The sequence below is a fragment of the Oncorhynchus kisutch genome, linkage group LG13 (genome assembly GCF_002021735.2).
Source record: "Oncorhynchus kisutch isolate 150728-3 linkage group LG13, Okis_V2, whole genome shotgun sequence".
Lineage (NCBI taxonomy): Eukaryota > Metazoa > Chordata > Actinopteri > Salmoniformes > Salmonidae > Oncorhynchus > Oncorhynchus kisutch.
In genome coordinates, this window is record NC_034186.2 from 74,581,765 (window position 1) to 74,609,505 (window position 27,741).

At 46.1% G+C, this 27,741-nt stretch overlaps 1 protein-coding gene across 1 annotated transcript; it reads left to right on the forward strand.

Moving 5' to 3' along the window:
* Positions 1 to 17,748: 17,748 nt before the first annotated feature.
* Positions 17,749 to 21,459, forward strand: LOC109881266 (urotensin-2 receptor-like). The gene is made up of 2 exons (XM_031838060.1): positions 17,749 to 17,946; positions 19,685 to 21,459. The coding sequence occupies exon 2, from the start codon at positions 19,784 to 19,786 to the stop codon at positions 20,933 to 20,935; it is 1,152 nt and encodes a 383-aa protein (XP_031693920.1). The 5' UTR covers positions 17,749 to 17,946; positions 19,685 to 19,783; the 3' UTR covers positions 20,936 to 21,459.
* Positions 21,460 to 27,741: the final 6,282 nt, after the last annotated feature.

A 27,741-nucleotide genomic window follows, 5' to 3' on the forward strand; every position in this document is an offset into this window, starting at 1 on the left:
GACTGCTACCGGCCACGTCTCGTCGTGCGCTCTGACTGGCTCCTTCTCCCTCCAGCAACAACTGGCTACTTCAAATATCCCCCACCTGTGCTGTGGTTGTGACAGTAAAACTAATGGTGTGACAGTAAAACTAATACATTCTGCATATGATTTTATTGTCTAAGGTTTAAATGTAAAGTGGAGAATATTGGTCATACAACGTCAATGAAAAGGCATTGTGAAATGGGTAGGTTGCTCAGCAGCTAAACATATTTTGTTACCTTCATTTCTGGTGTCATTAATTATGTAAAAGTTTGTCATGCAGATAAAAGGTAATTGTGTAGGAGGCTGTGTGTATGTATGTGTAGGCTGTATGTATGTATATGTAGGAGGCGTGTGTGTATGTATGTATGTGTAGGAGGTGTGTATGTATGTATGTGTAGGAGGTGTGTATGTATGTATGTGTAGGAGGCGTGTGTGTATGTATGTGTAGGCTGTATGTATGTATGTGTAGGAAGCGTGTGTGTATGTATGTGTAGGCTGTGTGTATGTATGTGAAGGCTGTGTGTATGTATGTGTAGGAGGCGTGTGTGTATGTATGTATAGGCTGTGTGTATGTATGTGTAGGAGGCGTGTGTGTATGTATGTATAGGCTGTATGTATGTATGTGTAGGAGGCGTGTGTGTATGTATGTGTAGGAGGCGTGTGTGTATGTATGTGTAGAGGCGTGTGTGTATGTATGTGTAGGAGGCGTGTGTGTATGTATGTATAGGCTGTATGTATGTATGTGTAGGAGGTGTGTGTGTATGTATGTGTAGGAGGCGTGTGTGTATGTATGTGTAGGAGGTGTGTGTGTATGTATGTATAGGCTGTATGTATGTATGTGTAGGAGGTGTGTGTGTATGTATGTGTAGGAGGCGTGTGTGTATGTATGTGCAGGAGGCGTGTGTGTATGTATGTGTAGGAGGGCGTGTGTGTATGTATGTGTAGGAGGCGTGTGTGTATGTATGTGTAGGAGGCGTGTGTGTATGTATGTGTAGGAGGCGTGTGTATGTATGTATGTGTAGGAGGTGTGTGTGTATGTATGTGTAGGAGGCGTGTGTGTATGTATGTGTAGGAGGCGTGTGTGTATGTATGTGTAGGAGGCGTGTGGTGTATGTATGTGTAGGAGGTGTGTGTATGTACGTGCAGGAGGCGTGTGTGTATGATTGTGTAGGAGGCGTGTGTGTATGTATGTGTAGGAGGCGGTGTGTATGTATGTGTAGGAGGTGTGTGTATGTACGTGCAAGGAGGCCGTGTGTGTATGTATGTATAGGCTGTATGTATGTATGTGTAGGAGGCATGTGTGTATGTATGTGTAGGAGGCGTGTGTGTATGTATGTGTTAGGAGGCATGTGTGTATGTATGTGTAGGAGGCGTGTGTGTATGTATGTGTAGGAGGTGTGTGTGTATGTATGTGTAGGAGGCATGTGTGTATGTATGTGTAGGAGGCGTGTGTGTATGTATGTGTAGGAGGCGTGTGTGTATGTATGTGTAGGAGGTGTGTGTATGTAACGTGCAGGAGGCGTGTGTGTATGTATGTATAGGGCTGTATGTATGTACTGTGTAGGAGGCGTGTGTGTATGTATGTGTAGGAGGCGTGTGTGTATGTATGTGTAGGAGGCGTGTGTGTATGTATGTGTAGGAGGTGTGTGTGTATGTACGTGCAGGAGGCGTGTGTGTATGTATGTATAGGCTGTATGTATGTATGTGTAGGAGGTGTGTGTGTATGTATGTGTAGGCTGTGTGTGTGTATGTATGTGTAGGAGGCGTGTGTGTATGTATGTGTAGGAGGCGTGTGTGTATGTATGTGTAGGAGGTGTGTGTATGTACGTGCAGGAGGCGTGTGTGTATGTATGTGTAGGAGGCTGTGTGTGTGTGTATGTATGTGTAGGCTGTGTGTGTGTATGTATGTGTAGGAGGTGTGTGTGTATGTATGTGTAGGAGGCGTGTGTGTATGTATGTGTAGGAGGCGTGTGTGTATGTATGTGTAGGAGGTGTGTGTGTATGTATGTGTAGGAGGCGTGTGTGTATGTATGTGTAGGAGGCGTGTGTGTATGTATGTATAGGCTGTGTGTATGTATGTGTAGGAGGCGTGTGTGTATGTATGTATAGGCTGTATGTATGTATGTGTAGGAGGCGTGTGTGTATGTATGTGTAGGAGGCGTGTGTGTATGTATGTGTAGGAGGCGTGTGTGTATGTATGTGTAGGAGGCGTGTGTGTATGTATGTATAGGCTGTATGTATGTATGTGTAGGAGGTGTGTGTGTATGTATGTGTAGGAGGCGTGTGTGTATGTATGTGCAGGAGGCGTGTGTGTATGTATGTGTAGGAGGCGTTGTGTGTATGTATGTGTAGGAGCTGCGTGTGTATGTAGTGTAGGAGGTGTGTATGTATGTATGTGTAGGAGGTGTGTGTGTATGTATGTGTAGGAGGCGTGTGTGTATGTATGTGTAGGAGGCGTGTGTGTATGTATGTGTAGGAGGCGTGTGTGTATGTATGTGTAGGAGGTGTGTGTATGTACGTGCAGGAGGCATGTGTGTATGTATGTGTAGGAGGCGTGTGTGTATGTATGTGTAGGAGGCGTGTGTGTATGTATGTGTAGGAGGTGTGTGTATGTACGTGCAGGAGGCGTGTGTGTATGTATGTATAGGCTGTATGTATGTATGTGTAGGAGGCATGTGTGTATGTATGTGTAGGAGGCGTGTGTGTATGTATGTGTAGGAGGCATGTGTGTATGTATGTGTAGGAGGCGTGTGTGTATGTATGTGTAGGAGGTGTGTGTGTATGTATGTGTAGGAGGCATGTGTGTATGTATGTGTAGGAGGCGTGTGTGTATGTATGTGTAGGAGGCGTGTGTGTATGTATGTGTAGGAAGGGTGTAGTGTATGTACGTGGCAGGAGGCGTGTGTGTATGTATGTAATAGGCTGTATGTATGTATGTGTAGGAGGCGTGTGTGTATGTATGTGTAGGAGGCGTGTGTGTATGTATGTGTAGGAGGCGTGTGTGTATGTATGTGTAGGAGGTGTGTGTGTATGTACGTGGCAGGAGCGTGTGTGTATGTATGTATAGGCTGTATGTATGTATGTGTAGGAGGTGTGTGTGTGTATGTATGTGTAGGGCTGTGTGTGTGTATGTATGTGTAGGAGGCGTGTGTGTATGTATGTGTAGGAGGCGTGTGTGTATGTATGTGTAGGAGGTGTGTGTATGTACGTGCAGGAGGCGTGTGTGTATGTATGTGTAGGAGGCTGTGTGTGTGTATGGTATGTGTAGGCTTGTGTGTGTGTATGTATGTGTAGGAGGTGTGTGTGTATGTATGTGTAGGAGGCGTGTGTGTATGTATGTGTAGGTATGTGTGTGTGTATGTATGTGTAGGCTGTGTGTGTGTATGTATGTGTAGGAGGTGTGTGTGTATGTATGTGTAGGCTGTGTGTGTTGTATGTGTAGGCTGTGTGTGTGTATATATGTGTAGGCTGTGTGTGTGTATGTATGTGTAGGAGGCGTGTGTGTATGTATGTATAGGCTGTATGTATGTATGTGTAGGAGGCGTGTGTGTATGTATGTATAGGCTGTATGTATGTATGTGTAGGAGGAGTGTGTGTGTGTATGTATGTGTAGGCTGTGTGTGTGTATGTATGTGTAGGAGGCGTGTGGTGTGTGTATGTGTAGGAGGCGTGTGTGTATGTATGTGTAGGCTGTGTGTGTGTATGTATGTGTAGGAGGCGTGTGTGTGTGTATGTGTAGGAGGCGTGTGTGTATGTATGTGTAGGAGGCGTGTGTGTGTGTATGTGTAGGAGGCTGTGTGTGTGTGTATGTATGTGTAGGCTGTGTGTGTGTATGTATGTGTAGGAGGCGTGTGTGTGTGTATGTGTAGGCTGTGTGTGTGTATGTATGTGTAGGAGGCGTGTGTGTGTGTATGTGTAGGGAGGCTGTGTGTGTGTGTATGTATGTGTAGGCTGTGTGTGTGTATGTATGTGTAGGAGGCGTGTGTGTATGTATGTGTAGGAGGCTGTGTGTGTGTGTATGTATGTGTAGGCTGTGTGTGTGTATGTATGTGTAGGGCTGTGTGTGTGTATGTATGTGTAGGAGGCGTGTGTGTATGTATGTGTAGGAGGCTGTGTGTGTGTGTATGTATGTGTAGGCTGTGTGTGTGTATGTATGTGTAGGAGGTGTGTGTGTATGTATGTGTAGGAGGCGTGTGTGTATGTAATGTGTAGGAGGCTGTGTGTGTGTGTATGTATGTGTAGGCTGTGTGTGTGTATGTATGTGTAGGAGGCGTGTGTGTGTGTATGTGTAGGAGGCTGTGTGTGTGTGTGTATGTATGTGTAGGCTGTGTGTGTGTATGTATGTGTAGGAGGCGTGTGTGTATGTATGTGTAGGAGGCTGTGTGTGTGTGTATGTATGTGTAGGCTTTGTGTGTGTATGTATGTGTAGGAGGTGTGTGTGTATGTATGTGTAGGAGGCGTGTTGTGTATGTATGTGTAGGATGTGTGTGTGTATGTGTAGGAGGCGTGTGTGTATGTATGTGTAGGAGGCATGTGTGTATGTATGTGTAGGAGGTGTGTGTGTATGTATGTGTAGGAGGCGTGTGGTGTATGTATGTGTAGGAGGTGTGTGTGTATGTATGTGTAGGAGGTGTGTGTGTATGTATGTGTAGGAGGCGTGTGGGTGTATGTATGTGTAGGAGGCGTGTGTGTGTATGTATGTGTAGGAGGGTGTGTGTATGTATGTGTAGGCTGTGTGTGTGTATGTGTAGGCTGTGTGTGTGTATATATGTGTAGCTGTGTGTGTGTATGTAATGTTGGAGGCGTGTGTGTATGTATGTGTAGGAGGTGTGTGTGTATGTATGTGCAGGAGGCCTGTGTGTAGGTATTGTAGGAGGCGATGTGTGTGTAGTGTAGGAGGCGGTGTGTATGTATGTGTAGGAGGTGTGTGTGTATGTAATTGGTGTAGGACGGCGGAGGTGTGGGTATGTATGTGTAGGCTGTGTGTGTATGTGTAGGCTGTGTGTGTGTGTATCTATGTGTAGGCTGTGTGTGTATGTATGTGTAGGTGGGCGTGTGTGTATGTATGTGTAGGAGGTGTGTGTGTATGTATGTGTAGGAGGCGTGTGTGTGTATGTATGTGTAGGAGGCTGTGTGTGTGTGTATGTATGTGTAGGCTGTGTGTGTGTATGTATGTGTAGGAGCGTGTGTGTATGTATGTGTAGGAGGCTGTGGGTGTGTATGTATGTGTAGGCTGTGTGTGTTGTATGTATATGTGTAGGAGGTGTGTGTGTATGTATGTGTAGGAGGCGTGTGTGTATGTATGTTGTAGGATGTGTGTGTGTATGTGTAGGAGGCGTGTGTGTAGTATGTGTAGGAGGCATGTGTGTATGTATGTGTAGGAGGTTGTGTGTTGTATGTATGTGTAGGAGGCGTGTGGTGTATGTATGTGTAGGAGGTGTGTGTGTATGTATGTGTAGGAGGCGTGTGTGTATGTATGTGTAGGATGTGTGTGTGTATGTGTAGGAGGCGTGTGTGTATGTATGTGTAGGAGGCATGTGTGTATGTATGTGTAGGCTGTGTGTGTGTATGTGTAGGCTGTGTGTGTGTATATATGTGTAGGCTGTGTGTGTGTATGTATGTGTAGGAGGCGTGTGTGTATGTATGTGTAGGAGGTGTGTGTGTATTATGTGCAGGAGGCTGTGTTATGTATGTGTAGGAGGCGTGTGTGTGTATGTGTAGGAGGCCGTGTGTGTATGTATGTGTAGGAGGTGTGTGTGTATGTATTGTGTAGGAGGCGTGTGTGTATGTATGTGTAGGAGGCGTGTGTGTGTATGTATGTGTAGGAGGCGTGTGTGTATGTATGTGTAGGCTGTGTGTGTGTATGTGTAGGCTGTGTGTGTGTATCTATGTGTAGGCTGTGTGTGTGTATGTATGTGTAGGTGGCGTGTGTGTATGTATGTGTAGGAGGTGTGTGTGTATGTATGTGTAGGAGGCGTGTGTGTATGTATGTGTAGGAGGCGTGTGTGTATGTATGTGTAGGAGGTGTGTGTGTATGTATGTGCAGGAGGCTGTGTGTATGTATGTGTAGGATGTGTGTGTGTATGTATGTGTAGGAGGCGTGTGTGTATGTATGTGTAGGATGTGTGTGTGTATGTGTAGGAGGCGTGTGTGTATGTATGTGTAGGAGGCATGTGTGTATGCATGTATAGGCTGTATGTATGTATGTGTAGGAGGCGTGTGTGTATGTATGTGTAGGAGGCTGTGTGTGTGTGTATGTATGTGTAGGAGGTGTGTGTGTATGTATGTGTAGGAGGCGTGTGTGTGTATGTATGTGTAGGATGTGTGTGTGTATGTGTAGGAGGCGTGTGTGTATGTATGTGTAGGAGGCATGTGTGTATGTATGTGCAGGAGGCGTGTGTTGTATGTATGTGTAGGAGGTGTGTGTGTATGTATGTGTAGGAGGCGTGTGTGTATGTATGTATGTGTAGGAGGTGTGTGTGTATGTATGTGTAGGAGGCGTGTGTGTATGTATGTGTAGGAGGCGTGTGTGTATGTATGTGTAGGAGGTGTGTGTGTATGTATGTGCAGGAGGCTGTGTGTGTGTATGTGTAGGAGGTGTGTGTGTATGTATGTGGCAGGAGGCGTGTGTGTATGTATGTGTAGGAGGCGTGTGTATGTATATGTAGGAGGCGTGTGTGTATGTATGTGCAGGAGGCTGTGTGTATGTATGTGTAGGAGGCGTGTGTGTGTATGTATGTGTAGGAGGTGTGTGTGTATGTATCTGTAGGAGGTGTGTGTGTATGTATGTGTAGGAGGTGTGTGTGTATGTATGTGTAGGAGGTGTGTGTGTATGTATGTGCAGGAGGCGTGTGTGTATGTATGTGTAGGCTGTGTGTGTGTGTATGTATGTGTAGGCTGTGTGTGTGTGTATGTATGTGCAGGAGGCGTGTGTGTATGTATGTGTAGGAGGCGTGTGTATGTATATGTAGGAGGCGTGTGTGTATGTATGTGCAGGAGGCTGTGTGTATGTATGTGTAGGAGGCGTGTGTGTGTATGTATGTGTAGGAGGTGTGTGTGTATGTATGTGTAGGCTGTGTGTGTGTATGTGTAGGCTGTGCGTGTGTATATATGTGTAGGCTGTGTGTGTGTATGTACGTGTAGGAGGCGTGTGTGTATGTATGTGTAGGAGGTGTGTGTGTATGTATGTGCAGGAGGCTGTGTGTATGTATGTGTAGGAGGCGTTGTGTGTGTATGTGTAGGAGGCGTGTGTGTATGTATGTGTAGGAGGTGTGTGTGTATGTATGTGTAGGAGGCGTGTGTGTATGTATGTGTAGGAGGCATGTGTGTGTATGTATGTGTAGGAGGCGTGTGTGTATGTATGTGTAGGCTGTGTGTGTGTATGTGTAGGCGTGTGTGGGCATCTATGTGTAGGCTGTGTGTGTGTATGTATGTGTAGGAGGCGTGTGTGTAAGTATGTGTAGGAGGTGTGTGTGTAAGTAGTGTAGGAGGTGTGTGTGTATGTATGTGTAGGAGGCGTGTGTGTATGTATGTGTAGGAGGCGTGTGTGTATGTATGTGTAGGAGGTGTGTGTGTATGTATGTGCAGGAGGCTGTGTGTATGTATGTGTAGGAGGTGTGTTGTGTGTATGTGTAGGAGGCGTGTGTGTATGTATGTGTAGGAGGCGTGTGTGTATGTATGTGTAGGAGGTGTGTGTGTATGTATGTGCAGGAGCTGTGTGTATGTATGTGTAGGAGGCGTGTGTGTGTATGTGTAGGAGGTGTGTGTGTATGTATGTGTAGGAGGTGTGTGTGTATGTATGTGCAGGAGGCGTGTGTGTATGTATGTGTAGGAGGTGTGTGTGTATGTATGTGTAGGAGGTGTGTGTGTATGTATGTGTAGGAGGTGTGTGTGTATGTATGTGCAGGAGGCGTGTGTGTATGTATGTGTAGGCTGTGTGTGTGTGTGTATGTATGTGTTTGCTGTGTGTGTGTGTATGTATGTGCAGGAGGCGTGTGTGTATGTATGTGTAGGAGGCGTGTGTATGTATATGTAGGAGGCGTGTGGTGTATGTATGTGCAGGAGGCTGTGTGTATGTAGTGTAGGAGGCGTGTGTGTGTATGTATGTGTAGGAGGTGTGTGTGTATGTATGTGTAGGAGGTGTGGTGTGTATGTATGTGTAGGAGGTGTGTGTGTATGTATGTGTAGGAGGCGTGTGTGTATGTATGTGTAGGAGGCGTGTGTGTATGTGTAGGCTGTGTGTGTGTATATATGTGTAGGCTGTGTGTGTGTATGTATGTGTAGGAGGCGTGTGTGTATGTATGTGTAGGAGGTGTGTGTGTATGTATGTGCAGGAGGCTGTGTGTATGTATGTGTAGGAGGCGTGTGTGTGTATGTGTAGGAGGCGTGTGTGTATGTATGTGTAGGAGGTGTGTGTGTATGTATGTGTAGGAGGCGTGTGTGTATGTATGTGTAGGAGGCGTGTGTGTGTATGTAGTGTAGGAGGCGTGTGTGTATGTATGTGTAGGCTGTGTGTGTGTATGTATGTGTAGGAGGCGTGTGTGTGTGTATGTGTAGGAGGCGTGTGTGTATGTATGTGTAGGCTGTGTGTGTGTATGTGTAGGCTGTGTGTGTGTATGTGTAGGAGGCGTGTGTGTATGTATGTGTAGGCTGTGTGTGTGTATGTGTAGGCTGTGTGTGTGTATGTGTAGGAGGCGTGTGTGTGTGTTTACTAATACTTCATCTGTTTTAATCTCGGTCAAATTCACCAAGGCCTCTGTCATCTAATGCAAATAGGATCAGACAGCCAGCAGCGCACCGGAAGGTGATGGAAAGGAGGTTAGGGGCTGAAACCAATAACGTCATGTCATGACGCTGGGCAATAAAGCATTCACTGTTCTCCGGCTACAGTTAGCAAATTAATCACATACTGTACAATCATAATAAGGAGTAAATGATCACCTCACTGTGCGAATTAGATATGAAGGATTAAAAGGACTACCAGTGATTCAATACATTAGCTGTGGGTTTGTACCGTTATGCTACTGGTCCATCTAGCCGTCAGTCTGTCCTTGCATAGTGTGAGAAAGGTACACTGATTGTAATTGATCGATGGAAAATTCTCTCCAGGCAGCGAGAGAGAGAAATAGAGAGAGAGAGAAATGTGTACATGGGAGGGAGAGAGGGGGAGCGGGAAAGATAGAGGAGATATACATATATATATATATATATATATATATATATATAGAGAGAGAGAGAGAGAGAGAGAGAGAGAGAGAGAGAGAGAGAAAGAGAGAGAGATATATAGAGAGAGAGAAATGTGTACATGAGAGGGAGAGAAGGGGAGCGGGAAAGATAGAGGAGAGAGAGAGAGAGAGAGAGAGAGAGAGAGAGAGATAGAGAGAGAGAGAGAGAGAGAGAGAGAGAGAGATAGAGAGAGAGAGAGTTTATTTATTCACTTTATATATTATCTACCTCACTTGCTTTGGCAATGTTAACACATGTTTCCCATGCCAATAAAGAAATAGAGAGAGAGAGAGAGAAATAGAGAGAGAGAGAGAGAGAGAGAGAGAGAGAGAGAGAGAGAGAGAGAGAGAGAGAGAGAGAGAGAGGTAGAGAGAGAGAGATAGAGAGACAGAGAGAGATAGAGAGACAGAGAGAGATAGAAATGTGTACATGGGAGGGAGAGCGGGAAAGATAGAGTAGAGAGAGAGAGAGAGTACATGTCATGAGAGAGAGGAGAGCAAGAGAGAAAGAGAGATGGAAGAAATACTTCATTATTGCCTCTAACAGCTTTTGAATGTGAAAGTTCATGATCAGCACAGCAAAGAGAGAGAGAGAAGAGAGGCATGGTTTTATGAAACAGTTCAATTCAGTGGCATAGACAGAAATTATTTGGTGGGTGTCCCCCCAAAACATATTTTTACACATTTTGCCATGAGGCTGAGAGAAAATGTTTAATTTCCTGCAATTAAAGCTACAATATAGGTGTGTTAACTGTGATAAAGGTACTGGGTTATGAGCTGTATTGTTTGATAAATAAACAAATGACATAGGCAGTGGCATGGTACAAATAGCCATAGAAGCACATTGACATATGCTTCAATGCAGTCATATTTGTGGCAAATTGGGGTTGTGGCTTTCAGTTAGTTATTTTTGGCAACCCATACTGTGAGAGTGAATGTCATTGCAGTTCATCAAATATGACGAACCCAGTGCACTGCTTGCTATGAATTCTATCTGATGGCATTTGCATGTTCAAGGTAAAAGACAAAGAATGTCCCATTTGGAACACTGACAAGTAAACACCATCCTTTATTTTTTCAATTTCAATCGGGGCGGCAGGGTGGCCTAGGGGTTAGAGCGTTGGACTAGTAAACGGAAAGTTGCAAGTTCAAATCCCTGAGCTGACCAAGTACAAATCTGTTGTTCTGCCCCTGAACAGGCAGTTAACCCACTGTTCCTAGGCTGTAATTGAAAATAAGAATTTGTTCTTAATTTACTTAAATAAAGGTACAAAAAAATATATATAATAATAATCTGATTGGATGGGCCTGTCTCCCAGGAGAGAGAGAGGTACAGGCCCACCTGTACCTATGCGCCGGGTTCAATTAAAAGATACATCCCATCATTCAGAACATGCTTCCCCTAAAGATGTGTAATTGGCATTTCCAGCCCAAGGGCAGGCTAAGCTTTTTCTAGGGTGTTTGTCTGGGTAGAGTAGAGGGAGGGTGCTTTAGCAACACATAACCACCAGAGAGCAGATGTCAGCCATTTCTGCAATCATCACCAAAGTGCTTGCAGCAACCAAGGAGGTTTGGGCTTATTTTTTATTTTTTACCCCTTTTTCTCCCCAATTGGTAGTTACAGTCTTGTCCCATCGCTGCAACTCCCGTACGGACTCGGGAGAGGTGGCCGGCTGCAACACAGTCTGGGATCAAACCTGGGTCTGTAGTGACGCCTCAAGCACTGCGATGCAGTGCCTTAGACCACTGCGCCACACGGTCGAGGTTTGGGATTTAGATTATGCATGATAGTATAAACTACCCAACAGGAAATCTAAGCACTATTTCCCTCTGCCTTGGGAGAAAATGCCATTTATTTGACCATTTTCATGTGGCTTTCCTCTCTGGGCTTGTTTCAGAGGATAAGTATAAGTATCTTTTTTGTGATTGTCAAGTGATTTGACACTAAATATATTGCATCCTACACCAATACTGTAATTATTACATAACTATTACATAAAAATTATCATAATAGATGTTAAACTAAAGTTACATTGAATAAATGCTTTATAACCCTCTCAGCATCTGGGAGAAAGAAGACAAGACATCACAGTGATGGAGACCATCTCCCTCCTCTGCAGCAAGACCTTGGCTGCAGAGATATCATTCCACATGGGCTCACTAAAATTCTGATCTGGGACAAAGAGAGTAACAGTTTCCAGATTTTGTCATGATCACAGAATGTCCAAATCAAATGCTCCAGGATTCAGGAGGAGGAGGAGAGACCATCTTGGTTCAATCTGTGGCTTTGAGGTTCTCCAGACTTCACTGCGTGTCAAAAGAGACTAGAAACGTCATATAGAAGTGATTCAGAGGCGCAGGTTAAACTGCTCCTCCCTTAGAGCAGCCATCAGCAGTTCATATGACTCCTGTGGGATGCCACATCCAACACGATCTCACAAACTCACTGCTATATATGATGTTGGTCCAAAAGACACAAACATCGATTTGCGAGGCTTCAGTCAAACGTTCAATACTGCTGTCAACCTTTCCTCAGAGACCGGCCACATCACTGTTTCTCTGACTACATGGGACAGTAGCAATTGAGGGGGGAAAAGGACTACCAATATAGAGGTAACTCTTCCTGTGCCATAAAGATCTAGAGCTATTGGCAGAGGCCAGTCTCGCTAAAAGAAATATCGGCATCTGTTGTGCTGGTAAATGACAACACAATAAAGCCAAAACAACTCTTGCTCTGTGGATTAGTGAAAGTGAAACATCTTGTTTAGAGTCCTACATAGGCCTGTGTGCCGAGAGGGATCAATAACTCATCGCGAGCCTGGCTAATCAGCCGGAAGAAACAACCGTTTGTCACGCAGAAAAGATGTCTGCCCATTTAATTATTAGTATGGGAAGCTGGCCAACCGGTGGGCAATTTGTCAGTCAGTCGTTGAGAAACAGGAATAAATTAATTAATATAATGAAGGTATAGCGGAAGGACAGCACGAGAAGCCGGAGGTGATTATTTGGTGTATTTAAATTTCTGTCATGACAGGCTACTAAGGTTACATCCCTTGTAACTACCGCTCACAGATGCTGATGTATAGAAAAATAAAAACTGTTTTTCCAAGGAGAGGGTGATTAGAAGCTCAGTTTGAGTGTGATTCCAAGCTCAGTTTGAGTGTGATTCCAAGCTCAGTTTGAGTGTGATTCCAAGCTCAGTTTGAGTGTGATTTCAAGCTCAGTTTGAGTGTGATTTCAAGCTCAGTTTGAGTGTGATTCCAAGCTCGGTTTGAGTGTGATTTCAAGCTCAGTTTGAGTGTGATTTCAAGCTCAGTTTGAGTGTGATTCCAAGCTCAGTTTGAGTGTGATTTCAAGCTCAGTTTGAGTGTGATTTCAAGCTCAGTTTGAGTGTGATTCCAAGCTCGGTTTGAGTGTGATTTCAAGCTCAGTTTGAGTGTGATTTCAAGCTCAGTTTGAGTCTGATTTCAAGCTCAGTTCTGTTTTATAGTCATAACCTCTGGAACTCAGCAGTAGTCTACAGAGACACGTCAGAAGGATTGTGGGTCACATGGAAGGCTTCACACCTGACTACATCAGAACAATACGGATGAATTACATACATCAGACACACACCTGACTTACATCAGAACAATACGGATGAATTACATACATCAGACACACACCTGACTTACATCAGAACAATACGGATAACTGTTGGCTGTCATGAAATACTGAAATATAATGTCTGTTGTCGTTATCATGGTCATGACAGCGTAGTACCACTGTGACAGCTGCCTCAAGGATATGGTTCCTACCTTGGCCTACTACAATTTACCTCTGTCATCCAAGTGTTTAGACCAGCCAGGTTCTCTATGTGATGTCCAGTGACAGCTAGATCCAGGTCCCTTCCAGACACAACCTAAAACAACTTAAATGTAATGTTATAGAGCATAGATGTGATCAGCACAACAATGGTCAGGAGGAGAATGAAGACCCTGGTTTGGGGTCAGTTTCAATGATGAAAGAAATAAGATAATAGTTCAGAAAATAAGAAATGATATAACTGATCTGAAGTCACATCTCTGAATGAGGTTATTCTTCATCCCTCAAATGTTCATTGAAACAACTGTAGACTAGGTTAAGATGCCGCAGTCATAGCTCAAGTGCATGTAATTAGAGATTACACCAGACAGGACTGTCATGTGAACAGAGATTGATGGGCTGGATGTGTACCACAGAAGAAAACACGCCGCATACCATCTCAGATGAACTTCCCTTCTCATCCCCCCTTCTCTCCATTTCTCCCCTTTTCCCCCAATTTGTCGTTCTCAATTTTCTCCTCATTTGTCTGAGTCAACATTGACCCCTAAATTCTTGCGCCTAACTATTTCCAAACCCCTTCATCTCTATCTTTCTCTCTATCTCTGTCCACTTGAGAGCACTTGAGAGCCCATCTCCCGTCTTTGGCCTTTCCTTCTACCTTTCTTCATCCCTGTCTATATACACTGTATCTCTGTTTCAATCCATTGTTCTGTCTGTATCGGAGCAAGCCTATGTCCCTGTACCCCTCCTAGCCCCTCTCCCTCCAGCTTCTCCCGCCCCTAGCCCCTCTCCCTCCTAGCCCCTCTCCCTCCTAGCCCCTCTCACTCCAGCTTCTCCCACCCTTAGCCCCTCTCCCTCCAGCTTCTCCCGCCCCTAGCCCCTCTCACTCCTAGCCCCTCTTCCTCCAGCTTCTCCCGCCCCTAGCCCCTCTTCCTCCAGCTTCTCCCGCCCCTAGCCCCTCTCCCTCCAGCTTCTCCCGCCCCTAGCCCCTCTCCCTCCAGCTTCTCCCGCCCCTAGCCCCTCTTCCTCCAGCTTCTCCCGCCCCTAGCCCCTCTCCCTCCTAGCCACTCTCCCTCCAGCTTCCCCCCCCAGCCCCTCTCCCCCCTTAGCCCCTCTCCCCCTAACCCTCTCCTCCTTCTTTGGCATGCCCTTGCCAGGTATTTGTTAAAATTCCTCACACCCTGCGGGGCTAGGTATGTCCCCCCACCCTCCCTCTCTCTACTTCTCGTCTTTATCTCAGTCGGTCTTGTGTTCTCTTGCTAACACATGCATGGGACATCAAGACCAGACAGTAATCATGCTAAGAGGCGTACAGTGCACAGGTTAATACTCAGTAAGTACCACACATAACCAGGTCAATGTGGCTGAGTTGCTAGGGGCATAGTGGTGCTGGCAGACCCAAGATGGTGGTTTTAATTCCCGTGCACAAGCCTGAATGTGAGTTAGAAGTTTCTTCTATGCTTGATGACCAAATCATTGCTATTTGAACTTGTTTCTGACATGGAAATACGTTGTTAGAGGCACTGGCTGCCTTACTGTAATTTAGAATTCAGACATGCCACCACCATATAAAGCTGTGTGTGTGTGTGTGTGTAGTATTGACATTGGGCTGTAGTTGAAGTGCGTTAGTTATTGCAGCGCTCCCCGAAATGCCAGCAAATAAGGACGTCTCACTGGTGTGTCAGCACGTCTGTCCGTCTGCCTCATGAGCCACACATTTTTACTGGAAGATACTGGAACTAACATGCATATCAAGACCAGTGTGTTTGTGTAATCTAGATACCTATTCAATTTACAGTATGTTGCGGCAGAACGTTGCTGATTGTAGTTCTGTCTGTTGGATTGGCTGGTGCAATTGAGGTTTGATTCCTTTTGGGGTCGATAAAGTTACATTTTTACATTTCAATCATTTAGCAGATGCTCTTATCCAGAGCAACTTACAGGAGCAATTAGGGTTAAGTGCCTTGCTGAAGGGCACATCAACATATTTTCCCCACCTTGTTGGCACTGTGATTCGAACCAGAAACCTTTCCGTTACTCGCCCAACTCTCTACCCGCTAGGCTGCCTGCCGCCCTTTACCTTATCTTATTCAGCCCCAATTGAGTGATTGACTTTGTAATTGAAGAAACACACGAGTGTAAATTTCACATTTTATTTAACTAGGCAAATCAGTTAAGAACAAATTCTTATTTTACAATGACGGTCTACCCCGGCCAAACCCTCCCTTAACCCAGGCGACGCAGGGCCAAACACTCCCTTAACCCAGGCGACGCGGGGCCAAACCCTCCCTTAACCCAGGTGACGCAGGGCCAAACACTCCCTTAACCCAGGCGACGCGGGGCCAAACCCTCCCTTAACCCAGGTGACGCAGGGCCAAACACTCCCTTAACCCAGGCGACACGGTACCAAACCCTCCCTTAACCCAGGCGACGCAGGGCCAAACACTCCCTTAACTCAGGCGACGCGGGGCCAAACCCTCCCTTAACCCAGGCGACGCAGGGCCAAACACTCCCTTAACCCAGGCGACGCGGGGCCAAACCCTCCCTTAACCCAGGCGACGCGGGGCCAAACACTCCCTTAACCCAGGCGACGCGGGGCCAAACCCTCCCTTAACCCAGGCGACGCAGGACCAAACCCTCCCTTAACCCAGGCGACGCAGGGCCAAACACTCCCTTAACCCAGGCGACGCGGGGCCAAACCCTCCCTTAACCCAGGCGACGCGGGGCCAAACACTCCCTTAACCCAGGCAACGCGGGGCCAAACACTTTCTTAACCCAGTCGACGCAGGGCCAAACACTCCCTTAACCCAGGCGACGCAGGGCCAAACCCTCCCTTAACCCAGGCGACGCAGGGCCAAACACTCCCTTAACCCAGGCGACGCGGGGCCAAACCCTCCCTTAACCCAGGCGACGCGGGGCCAAACACTCCCTTAACCCAGGCGACGCGGGGCCAAACCCTCCCTTAACCCAGGCGACGCAGGACCAAACCCTCCCTTAACCCAGGCGACGCAGGGCCAAACACTCCCTTAACCCAGGCGACGCGGGGCCAAACACTCCCTTAACCCAGGCGACGCGGGGCCAAACACTCTCTTAACCCAGGCGACGCAGTGCCAAACACTCCCTTAACCCAGGCGACGCGGGGCCAAACCCTCCCTTAACCCAGGCGACGCGGGGCCAAACACTCCCTTAACCCAGGCGACGCGGGGCCAAACACTCCCTTAACCCAGGTGACGCGGGGCCAAACCCTCCTTAACCCAGGCGACGCTGGGCCAAACCCTCCCTTAACCCAGGCGACACGGGGCCAAACCCTCCCTTAACGCAGGCGACGCGGGGCCAAACCCTCCCTTAACCCAGGCGACGCGGGGCCAAACCCTCCCTTAACCCAGGCGACGCGGGGCCAAACACTCCCTTAACCCAGGCGACGCGGGGCCAAACCCTCCCTTAACCCAGGCGACGCGGGGCCAAACACTCCCTTAACCCAGGCGACGCGGGGCCAAACCCTCCCTTAACCCAGGCGACGCGGGACCAAACCCTCCCTTAACCCAGGCGACGCAGGGCCAAACACTCCCTTAACCCAGGCGACGCGGGGCCAAACACTCCCTTAACCCAGGCGACGCGGGGCCAAACCCTCCCTTAACCCAGGCGACGCGGGGCCAATTGTGTGCCGCTCTATGGGACATTTAAGTATTTGTAGTAATATAACATCCTATATAAAATAAAATAGCTTTTTATTTCAGTAAAGGGTTCGTAAGATAAATATTTATTTGGCTTTAAAAGGGATGTTCTTGATCTCTTAATTGAAAGGTTTGTATTAGTTTTACCCTCCAACAGTAATCTCTTTGCTGAGTCATCTCATCAGAATGCCAGATCCCCAACTTATTCCTCCTCTTGGAATCACAGCTGAGACCAAAGCATCCAGCTGATACAAATCTATAATGATATACTTTGTGGAGAACTTTTAACATTTAGACATCATGGTAATACATCCCTGACTCATTGGCATCTGCAATGTACTGCAGTCTGATTTTGAGATACCATTTATGGTCAAATACTTGAATTTTGTGGGGAAATCTTTCCAGGACGTTTATCTGGACCTGGCTCAAAAATATTGAACCTATTATATCAAAATATAGAATTTTCACACGTATGATCATGCAACAACACTGTTCAACCCTCACCTTTTCTTTCCAGCAAATACAACTCATCTAAAAACGCACATAGTAACACAAGAAAGTCCAATTCAAACGTTACGGAGCCCATTATGTTGACCATAATATGAAGTGTTATGTGAGGCTGTAAATACAGAACACTTCATATGAACCTAAAGTATTGAAAGACACTCATTCAAGCAAGCAATGTTATATTTCCAAATCTATTCATTATTTCAATTTAGAATAGAAGAAATATGATCTAGATATGCATTAGGGAAGCTTGAAGAGTGTCCAAACTTCCACCATTTGACAATAACCATTTACTGTAAGTACTTGATTATAGGCTGCATGAATGACAGCTATAATAGTTACTTTAACCACGAACTTTAATAACTGACTCTACGCTGTGAGCGTGTCTGTTTCTCCTCCTTCCCCTCCCGTGGACTCATAGACACACCAGAGACTGGGCCGAGGGGGCGAGAGCCACACTATGAGGAGGGAGAGGAGAGGAAACATAGCATAGCGAGGCACAAAGTTAGGAGGAACAGCTTCAGATCCAACAACCATCACCTGTCTGACAACGAATAATAAAGATTTGAGGATATCTATTTTTTCTATAGACAAAAACTGGACCAACTATATATAGGCCTCTGTGGATTTTTGAATGGAAACTGAATCGGACATTCAGACAAATTAAATGGATGATGATGTTATTTGCAACTACCGGAATTGGATTGAATAAGGTAAAGACAACTCAACAGATTATATAGCCTACTTTAAAAAGGTGTATTTGTGGTCTTGGCTAGAGCAGTCTGTAATAAAGCTCTGGTCTTGGATATCCACTTCTGTGGAAGAATTGTCTAATGCTGGGTGGATACGCTACCCATTCATCTGACCATTTAGCCTAAATGATTATTATTAATAATTAACAAGTCATCATTAGGCCTTCTCTACTCTTCAGTCAGTCTTTTCAGTTCTGTTTATGCCACTGTGTTTACCATAGGCCGAGGCCTGTTTGTCAACATTTTTATTAAATTCAAACTTAATTTATATTCTCTGACAAAATATTATATTTGGAGCTTGCACAAATATTTTCACAAAATAATACCTGTCACCTACATTTAGAAGACATAGACTAACCGTTTTAGATTATGATGTGGTGGTCTTGGCCTAATATTTTTAGATAGCTAAATTAGGCAAAAATATTAAATATCTAAGTAACAATCTAAGGAAAGAAACCTCCAGTAAAAATGCAACAGTCTGAATGTCCATTTGTTAAAGATATTAACAGAGATGTTATTTTAGGGGGCACATTAAACCCGTGGGACATGGGCCACAGCGGGAGTTCGGCAGGCCCTCCACAGTTCAACAGTAGCTCTTAACCCCGGTACTGGCGGAGCCAACATGTGTCATAGGCTTTTTTTCTGCACTCTATCTTTACCCCTCGATCTGCTTTGACGTTACCGCGTACAATTACAATCACTACATTTACCACTACACCGAGAGTTATAAGTTAGGTTGGATAGGTTATTTGGATTCGCCTATAGGAAACCACGTTGCAAACAAGTCTATACTTGTGTGTTTATAACCATTATTAACTTATTATATTTAGCCTAATGTAGATATCGCAATGTTTTGTTTAATGAAACAGTGGGTTTCAAACCTCATTTTATCCCCTAATAAATCACCGAGCAAAACACGATGTTTTATTGCCTACAACATGGGTTCTCTCTGTCTCCTGCCTTGCTCTTTCCTATCCCCAGCCACAGCAGTGTAGCAAGCCGATGGAATTTCATAAACTGGTGAGGAATATGTTCTGTTACGTAAAAAATTTAGGGACAGCTTGACGCCGGAGTCTCTGCATTCTCGTGCCCCCGGTGCGCAAATGTGCACGTAGACATACATCTGGAAAGGGCCGAAAACCGCGTCAGCTTGCTTGCCTCATGTTCAACTTCATGAGGCGCGCGTTGAACATTTGTATGCGTCGGGTTCCACAGTTCATTTCGTGCCATGAAATTGTTGCCCACAACCAGCGGTGCGACCTTAACATGAGTGCAGGGGGTTCATCAGTAAATTTATGATCTACAACTGGCTCTACACCCCTACACAGAAAAGCCAGTGTGAAAAAAAGCACTATAAACTTATCTAGAATTGAAGCTTTGCCAATACGACTTCTATGATGATGCTTTTCTAAAATGCCTCTGTTACTGGGACTACTACACAAATACAATACATTGACAGAACATTCATCCATATGCCAAAAACAAAATGGCCAAAAAGAGGCAGAATACAGTTGTGTGGCAAATCATTAAATGCTGTAGATGCTTTTCAGAAGGCCATTTTCTGTGTTTCAATGCTAATACATATAACTTTCTCCTCTCCCATTTCCCTTTCTCAACCATGCTCCCCATCTCCTATGTCTACCCCCCCCCCCCCACACACACTCTTACTATTGTCCACCACCAAAACCCTCCCATCCAGCCAAGTGGAATCAAAATAATAGTTCCTCTCCCTCTGACATTTATATAAACCCAGCTAACCTCCACACCACCACCATTTCAGAAGTCTCAACTAAAAAGTATGGATTTCTCTAGCTCCCTGCCTCCCTCACCTTTTCCATTATACACGTCCCCCTTCATCCCCAACTCCTCCTTCCCCTCCGCCTCTCCATACATCTCTCCTTCCCCTAGTCTGGCCTCAACCGCTCTCTTCTGCTCCCTCCTGTCCCTCCTGGCTCTCCTGGGCATTGGGGGTAACCTCTACACCATGGGTCTCCTCATCAGACGCAGGAGAGGCAGAAGGAGGCGAGGGTGTTCTAGCTGCTGTTTAGGAGGGAGAGGACTACCGTTACCATCCTGCCTCTCCTCCTCTCCCCCCTCCCTCTCCCCTTGCTCCTCTCCCACCTCCTCTTCCTCCACATCCCTCCATCTCCAGGTGCTGAGTCTAGCTCTGGCGGACCTCCTCTACCTCTTCACGGCTCCCTTCATCGTGTACGACAGCCTGGCGGCTGACTGGGCGTTTGGGGAGCTGGGCTGTCGGCTCCTCTTCAGCCTGGACCTGATCACCCTGCATGCCTCCATCTACACCCTCACTGCCATGAGTCTGGACCGCTATCGGGCTGTGGCCAACCCCCTGGCCACCTCGTCCTCCCCCTCCTCTGGGCTGCTCCGTGTGGCCCTGGCCTGGGGCCTGGCGGTGGCCCTCAGCCTGCCCATGATGATCACCCTCCACCTGGAGGACGGAGACGACGGACAGCTGTGTGTCCCTGCCTGGGACGAACAGAGCTCCAAAGTGTATATGAGCGTGCTGTTCTGTACCAGTATGATAGGGCCGGGGCTGGCCATTGGGGCGCTGTATGCTACTCTGAGCCGTCTCTACTGGGTGTCCCAGACCCAGCCCTGGGCCAGTGGTAGTGGGGGTAGCACGTCCTACCCTCCGCGGGCCCCAAGGCCCAAGGTCCTGCTCCTCATCCTGGGGATAGTTCTGGCCTTCTGGGCCTGTTTCTTGCCCTTCTGGGTGTGGCAGCTGCTGCCGCTATACGGGCCCGACATGCTGCGGACAGTACCAGTGGGTACCCAGGTGACGGTGAACCGGATCCTAACGGGGCTGACGTACGGGAACTCTTGCGTGAACCCATTCTTCTACACGCTGCTCACAGGGGGGAAACGACGGAGGAACAGGCAGACACCGACGTCAGCGAATCAGCTCTGCCGTAAGAGCAGTCCGCAGTAGTGTCCGTGACAACACAGACAGTCCGGTATAATAGACTGCTCTGGGGGCTGGTGGGGGGCTGCTTACAAACTGTCCGATTCAAACACCCCCGTCTCCCCCTGAAATATCAAAGGGCATTTCACTGTGTGATTGTTACTTCATAAGGACTATATTAAAGACAGCACTTTGTATGCACGGATGTGACTGGACCATACTTCCTATTTGGAGATTACAAATGTGACGGGCTGAGCGAAAATACCAAAGCTTCAAAACTTGAGAAATATCTCATTGATTGTATGAATTCACAAAAATACATCCACATACGGGCCATGAGTGGAGTATGACAACAGGGAAGCAGCGTTTGTGTGTTCTGTTATCATTTAGGGGGCTTTAGTGAGGACCTCGTGTCACGGACCCTTAATGTTTGATATGCACCCCTAAAGTCAGACCTTTTTTATTAGCAATACCTGCATGTTGGGTTTGGACTTTTATTTTGTAATGAACTGCAATGCTTTGCATGGTGACGATGACGCCTTTATTTATATCCAGTTTGGTGTGTATAATATGATATAATATATCAAATAAAAACATGCTTTATATACTAGAGTCTATGTCACAGGTTTTTGTTCCCTAGAGGAGAGGATGTGTTCCTCTTGACCCCTCAGAAAAGAACACAACATAACTGAAAATACAGATCTCATACCCACGGTTTTATGGTATTTATGACAATAGCAGACGAGGGGAGAGAAAGAGAGATGGCCAGAGAGAGAGAGACAGTGAGAAAAAGAGGGATGGCCAGAGAGAGAGAGAGAGACAGTGAGAAAAAGAGATATGGCCAGAGAGAGAGAGACAGTGAGAAAAATAGGGATGGCCAGAGAGAGAGAGACAGTGAGAAAAAGAGGGATGGCCAGAGAGAGTGAGCAAAGAGATGTAGAGGGATGGCCAGAGAGAGTGAGACAGTGAGAAAAAGAGGGATGGCCAGAGAGAGTGAGCAAAGAGATGTAGAGGGATGGCCAGAGAGAGTGAGACAGTGAGAAAAAGAGGGATGGCCAGAGAGAGTGAGCAAAGAGATGTATAGGGATGGCCAGAGAGAGTGAGACAGTGAGAAAAAGAGGGATGGCCAGAGAGAGTGAGACAGTGAGAAAAAGAGGGATGGCCAGAGAGAGTGAGCAAAGAGATGTAGAGGGATGGCCAGAGAGAGAGAGCAAAGAGATGTAGGGGGATGGCCAGAGAGAGTGAGCAAAGAGATGTAGAGGGATGTCCAGAGAGAGAGAGCAAAGAGATGTAGAGGGATGGCCAGAGAGAGAGAGCAAAGAGATGTAGAGGGATGGCCAGAGAGAGAGAGCAAAGAGATGTAGAGGGATGGCCAGAGAGAGAGAGCAAAGAGATGTAGAGGGATGGCCAGAGAGAGAGAGCAAAGAGATGTAGAGGGATGGCCAGAGAGAGAGAGCAAAGATATTTAGAGGGAAGGAGGGGGACAGAAGGCGAGAAGAAGGAGCGACAGAAAAAGAGAGAAAAAAGCAGAGAATGAAAGGCCAAGAAGAAAGTGCTGAGTGGAAAAATCCCTGGATTTGAGTTTGCACTCATACTTTTATTTGTGTGTCTGTGTCAGCGTGTCTGTGAGTCTCTCAGGTCTTCCCCTTCCCTGTGTGTGTTCGTTGGGCAATCTCTCTCTCTGTGTCTCCTTGTAGCAACGGCGTGTCTGTCTGTGTCTGACTCAAACACTGACTGTACTGTACACCGAACAAAACCCTGTGGCTCTTTGATGCAGATGAGCAAATATTGTTGTTTGACAGTGAGGAGTGAGGTTGTGGGGGGTAGGGGGCTGGGTGGTGGGAGGGTTATGGTCTGGGTGGTGGGAGGGATAGGGGGTTGGGTGGTGGGAGGGTTATGGCCTGGGTGGTGGGAGGGATAGGGGGTTGGGTGGTGGAGGTGTACATATGTGAAGGTTTGTTTAGAAGTATTGTGCGGGTGCATTTAAGAGAGGGGAGAAGAACAATGGACTTGTTGATGCATGTCAAGCTGCTAATCAGTGGGAATAGGGGACAGGTGTGTGTAATAAAAGTTCCGGAGGGATCCGTGACAGTAACGCACCCCCCGACATGCTGCACCAGCAGCGCAACGACACCGGCCTTGAGGACGATCACAGGAACGCAGTGCGGGTCGTTCAGGACTTGATGCAGCTGCCGAAGTTGCGTCGTCGTCAGACAGGCCAGTTGCCGCTGTCGAAGTTGCGTCATTGTCAGACAGGCCAGTTGCCGCTGCCGAAGTTGCGGCGGCGTCGGATGGACCAGTGGCGTCGGACGGACCGGTTGTGGCGGCGTCGGATGGACCGGTTGTGGCTGCTGAAGTGGCGAAGTCGGACGGCCCATATGCAGCTGCCGAAGTTTCAACCCTGTGTTTTTGTTACGTGTTCGTTTGGTCTTCGTCCCCATGACCTTACACAGCACGCCGTAATTCGGGCTTAATTAAAAACGCATTACGCATTCCTGCGCCTGTCTCCCGATTCTCTTCATACCAATGTGACAATGCAGACTAGAAAAATGGAGGTAATCAAACTAAATTATATAGAGAGACCATGTAGCATACCTTTTAAATATACAGTGGATTCGGAAAGTATTCAGACCCCTTGACTTTTTCCACCTTTTGTTACCTTTCAGCCTTTTTTAAATATATATTTTTATATATTTTTTGCGAATTTATAAAAAAACAAAAACAGAAATATCACATTTGCATAAGTATTCAGACTTTTTACTCAGTACTTTGTTGAAACACCTTTGGAAGAGATTACATGCTCGAGTCTTCTTGGGTATGACGCTAAAAGCTTGGCACACCTGTATTTGGGGAGTTTCTTACATTATTTTTTGCAGATCCTCTCAAGCTCTGTCAGGTTGGATGAGGAGCGTCGCTGAACAGCTATTGTCAGGTCTCTCCAGAGATGTTGGATCAGGTTCAAGTCCGGTCTCTGGCTGGGCCACTCAAGGACATTCAGAGACTTGTCCCAAAGCCATTCCAGCGTTTTCTTGGCTGTTTGCTTAGGGTTGCTGTCCTGTTGGAAGGTGAACCTTCGCCCCAGTCTGAGGTCCTGAGTGCTCTGGAGCAGGTTTTCATCAAGGATCTCTCTGTACTTTGCTCCGTTCATCTTTCCCTCAATCCTGACTAGTCTCCCAGTCCCTGCCGCTGAAAAACACCCCCAAAGCATGATGCTGCCACCACCATGCTTCATCGTAGGGATGGTATTGGCCAGGTGATGAGCGGACCTGGTTTCCTCCAGATGTGACGCTTGGCATTCAGGCCAAAGAGTTCAATCTTGGTTTCATCAGACCAGTGACTCATGGTCTGAGTCTTCTGGGTCCTTTTGGCAAACTCCAAGCGGGCTGTCATGTGCCTTTTACTGAGGAGTGGTTTCCTTCTGGCCACTCTACCATAAAGGCCTGATTGGTGGAGTGCTGCAGAGATGGTTGTCCTTCTGGAAGGTTCTCCCATCTCCACAGAGGAACTCTGGAGCTCTGTCAGAGTGACCATTGGGTTCTTGGTCACCTCCCTGACCAAGGCCCTTCTCCCCAGATTTCTCAGTTTGGCCAGACAGCCAGCTCTACTCTATGCTTACTCTAAACTTCTTCCATTTAAGAATGATGGAGGCCACTGTGTTCTTGGGGACCTTCAACACGGCAGATATTTTTTGGTACCCTTCCCCAGATCTGTGCCTTGACAGAATCCTGTCTCAGAGCTCTATGGACAATTCCTTCAACCTCATGGCTTGGTTTTTGCTCTGACATGAACTGTCAACTGTGGGACCTTATATAGACCGGTGTGTGCCTTTCCAAATCATATCCAATCAATTACATTTACCACAGGTGGACTCCAATCAAGTTGTAGAAACATCTCAAGGACGATCAAAGGAAACAGGATGCACCTGAGCTCAATTTCGAGTCTCATAGCAATGGGTCTGAATACTTTAGTTTTTTATTTGTAATACATTTGCAAACATTTCGAAAAACCTGTTTTCGCTTTGTAGTTATGGGGTATTGTGTGTAGATTCAAGAGGATTTTTTAAATTTAATCAATTTTAGAAAAAGGCTGTAACGTAACAAAATGTGGAAAAGTCAAGGGGTCTGAATACTTTCTGAATGCACTGTATGTCATAATTGATATGTTTAAAAATGATTCCATCAGTCCCAAACTATTCTAATAATCTCATTATTTGATTCAATACCACGTTTAGTTGTAACATCCTATTGAAATAATATAATAGAAATATCCATTTATATCAGTTATATCACCATACTATGCGGGTCTGTATGATATGATCATTAACTCCAGAGTTAAAGAAACAGAGACAGAAGGGCACTTTATCCACCCCAGTCCCTCAGAGATATTCTCCTTGAGATGAATGGTTCAGGGTCAACACAGATCCATCAAGTAGGGTTTTAAATGAATTGCAGAAGGTAAAAGGCCTGTCTAATATTACATTACTGATGAATGATGTTTTTCCTCTGTCCATTCAAATCATGTGGCATTCAAGGACATAAGGTAGTGGTTGAAATGTACACAATTGTTACCCGGAGGAAAATCGGAGATGGTTGTACTTTTTCAAGGGGAGGGTTTAATATTTGTTTTATTTAGTCCAGGGGAGGGGCATGTCATTTGTAATCAATTAAATGTCATATCAGTGTTTGAGAATTAATTGCTTATTATATCTCGATGTGTGCCCAATGCTGCCCCTCATACCTGATTCTCTGCTGGGCGTGCAATAGAGTCCGCCTAGTGTGGTCTCAATAAAATGTTCCATACCCTATACTATAGGCTATATGAAGAGCATGCTCTGAGAATCACAGGGCAAAGTTACAGCCTTCAGAAAGTAGTCACACCCCTTGACTTATTCCACATTTTGTTGTGTTACAACCTGAACTCAAAATGGGTTAAATAGATTGTTTTCTTTCACCCATCTACACACAATGCCCCATTATGACAAAGTGAAAACATGTTTTGACATTTTTGCTAATTTATTGAAAATGAAATATAGAAATCTCATTTAGATAAGTATTCACACTCCTGAGAAAATACTTTGTAGAATAACCTATGTCATTGACTACAGCTGTGAGTCTAACTAGGTAAATCTCTAAGAGATTTGCATACCTGGATTGTACAACATTTGCCCATTATTGTTTTCAAAATTCTTCCAGCTGTCAAATTGGTTGTTGATCATCGTGAGACAACCATTTTCAAGCCATAGATTTTCAAGTAGATTTAAGTCAAAACTATAAATCGGTCACTGAGAAACATTCCGTCTTCTTGGTAAGCAACTCCAGTTTAGATTTGGCCTTGTATTTTAGGTTATTGTCCTGCTGAAAGGTGAATTAATTTCCAGGGTGTGGTGTATGTCACGCCCTGATCTGTTTCACCTGTCCTTTTGATTGTCTCCACCCCCTCCAGGTATCGCTTATTTTCCCTGGTGTATTTATCCCTGTGTTTCCTGTCTCTCTGTGCCAGTTTGTCTTGTATGTCTTTCAGGTCAACCAGTGTTTTCCCGTACAACTGCTTCTATTCGCTTTTTGCTAGTCGTCCTGGTTTTGACCCTTGCCTGTTTTCTGAATTCCATACCCGCCTGCCTGACCTCGAGCCTGCCTGCCACTCTGTACCTCCTGGACTCTGAACTGGTTTTGACCTGTCCACGACCATTCTCTTGCCTACCCCATTTGGATTGATTAATAAATATCAAAGATTCAAACCATCTGCCTCCCGTGTCTGCATCTGGGTCTCGCCTTGTGCCCTTATAGTGGAAAGCAGTCTGAACCAGGTTTTCCTCTAGGATTTTGCCTGTGCTTAGCTCTATTCTGTACATTTTGTATCTTGAAAAACTTGTCATTCCTTAATGATTACAAGCATTATCATAACATGATGCAGCCACCACTATGCTTGAAGATTTTTTGCGGTATTACTTTAGTGCCTTGTTGCAAACAGGATGCATGTTTTGGAATATTTTTATTCTGTACAGTCTTCCTTCTTTTTACTCTGTCAATTAGATTAGATTCGTGGAATAACCACAATGTTGTTGATCCATCCTCAGTTTTCTCCTATCACAGCCATTAAACTCTGCAACTGTTTTAAAAATCTCCATTCTGTAACGGCTTTCCTCCTGGGAAGGAGAGGCGGACCAAAATGCAGCGTGGTTATAGTTCATGTTTTTAATATCGGAAACCTCAACATGAACATAACACAAAATAATAAATGTGGCAAAACCGAAACAGCCCTATCTGGTGCAACAAACACAAAGACAGGAAACAACCACCCACAAAACCCAACACAAAACAGGCTACCTAAATATGGTTCCCAATCAGAGACAATGACTAACACCTGCCTCTGATCGAGAACCATATCAGGCCCAAACACAGAAACAGACAAACTTGACATCTAACATAGAATGCCCACTCAGATCACACCCTGACCAAACAAAACATAGAAACATACAAAGCAAACTATGGTCAGGGTGTGACAGTACACCCCCCCCCCCCCCACCCAAGGTGCGCAAAACCTGAACCTATTGGGGAGGGTCTGGGTGGGCATCTGTCCGTGGTGGCGGCTCTCGTGCTGGACGTAGCCCCCACCTCACCATAGTCTTAGTCCGCCTCATTGTCCGCCTCCGTGGCCTCCTAACCATGGTGACCCTTCTAAATGACCCCACTGGACTGAGGGGCAGCTCGGGACAGAGGGGCAGCTCGGGACAGAGGGGCAGCTCGGGACAGAGGGGCAGCTCGGGACAGAGGGGCAGCTCGGGACAGATGGGCAGCTCGGGACAGATGGGCAGCTCGGGACAGATGGGCAGC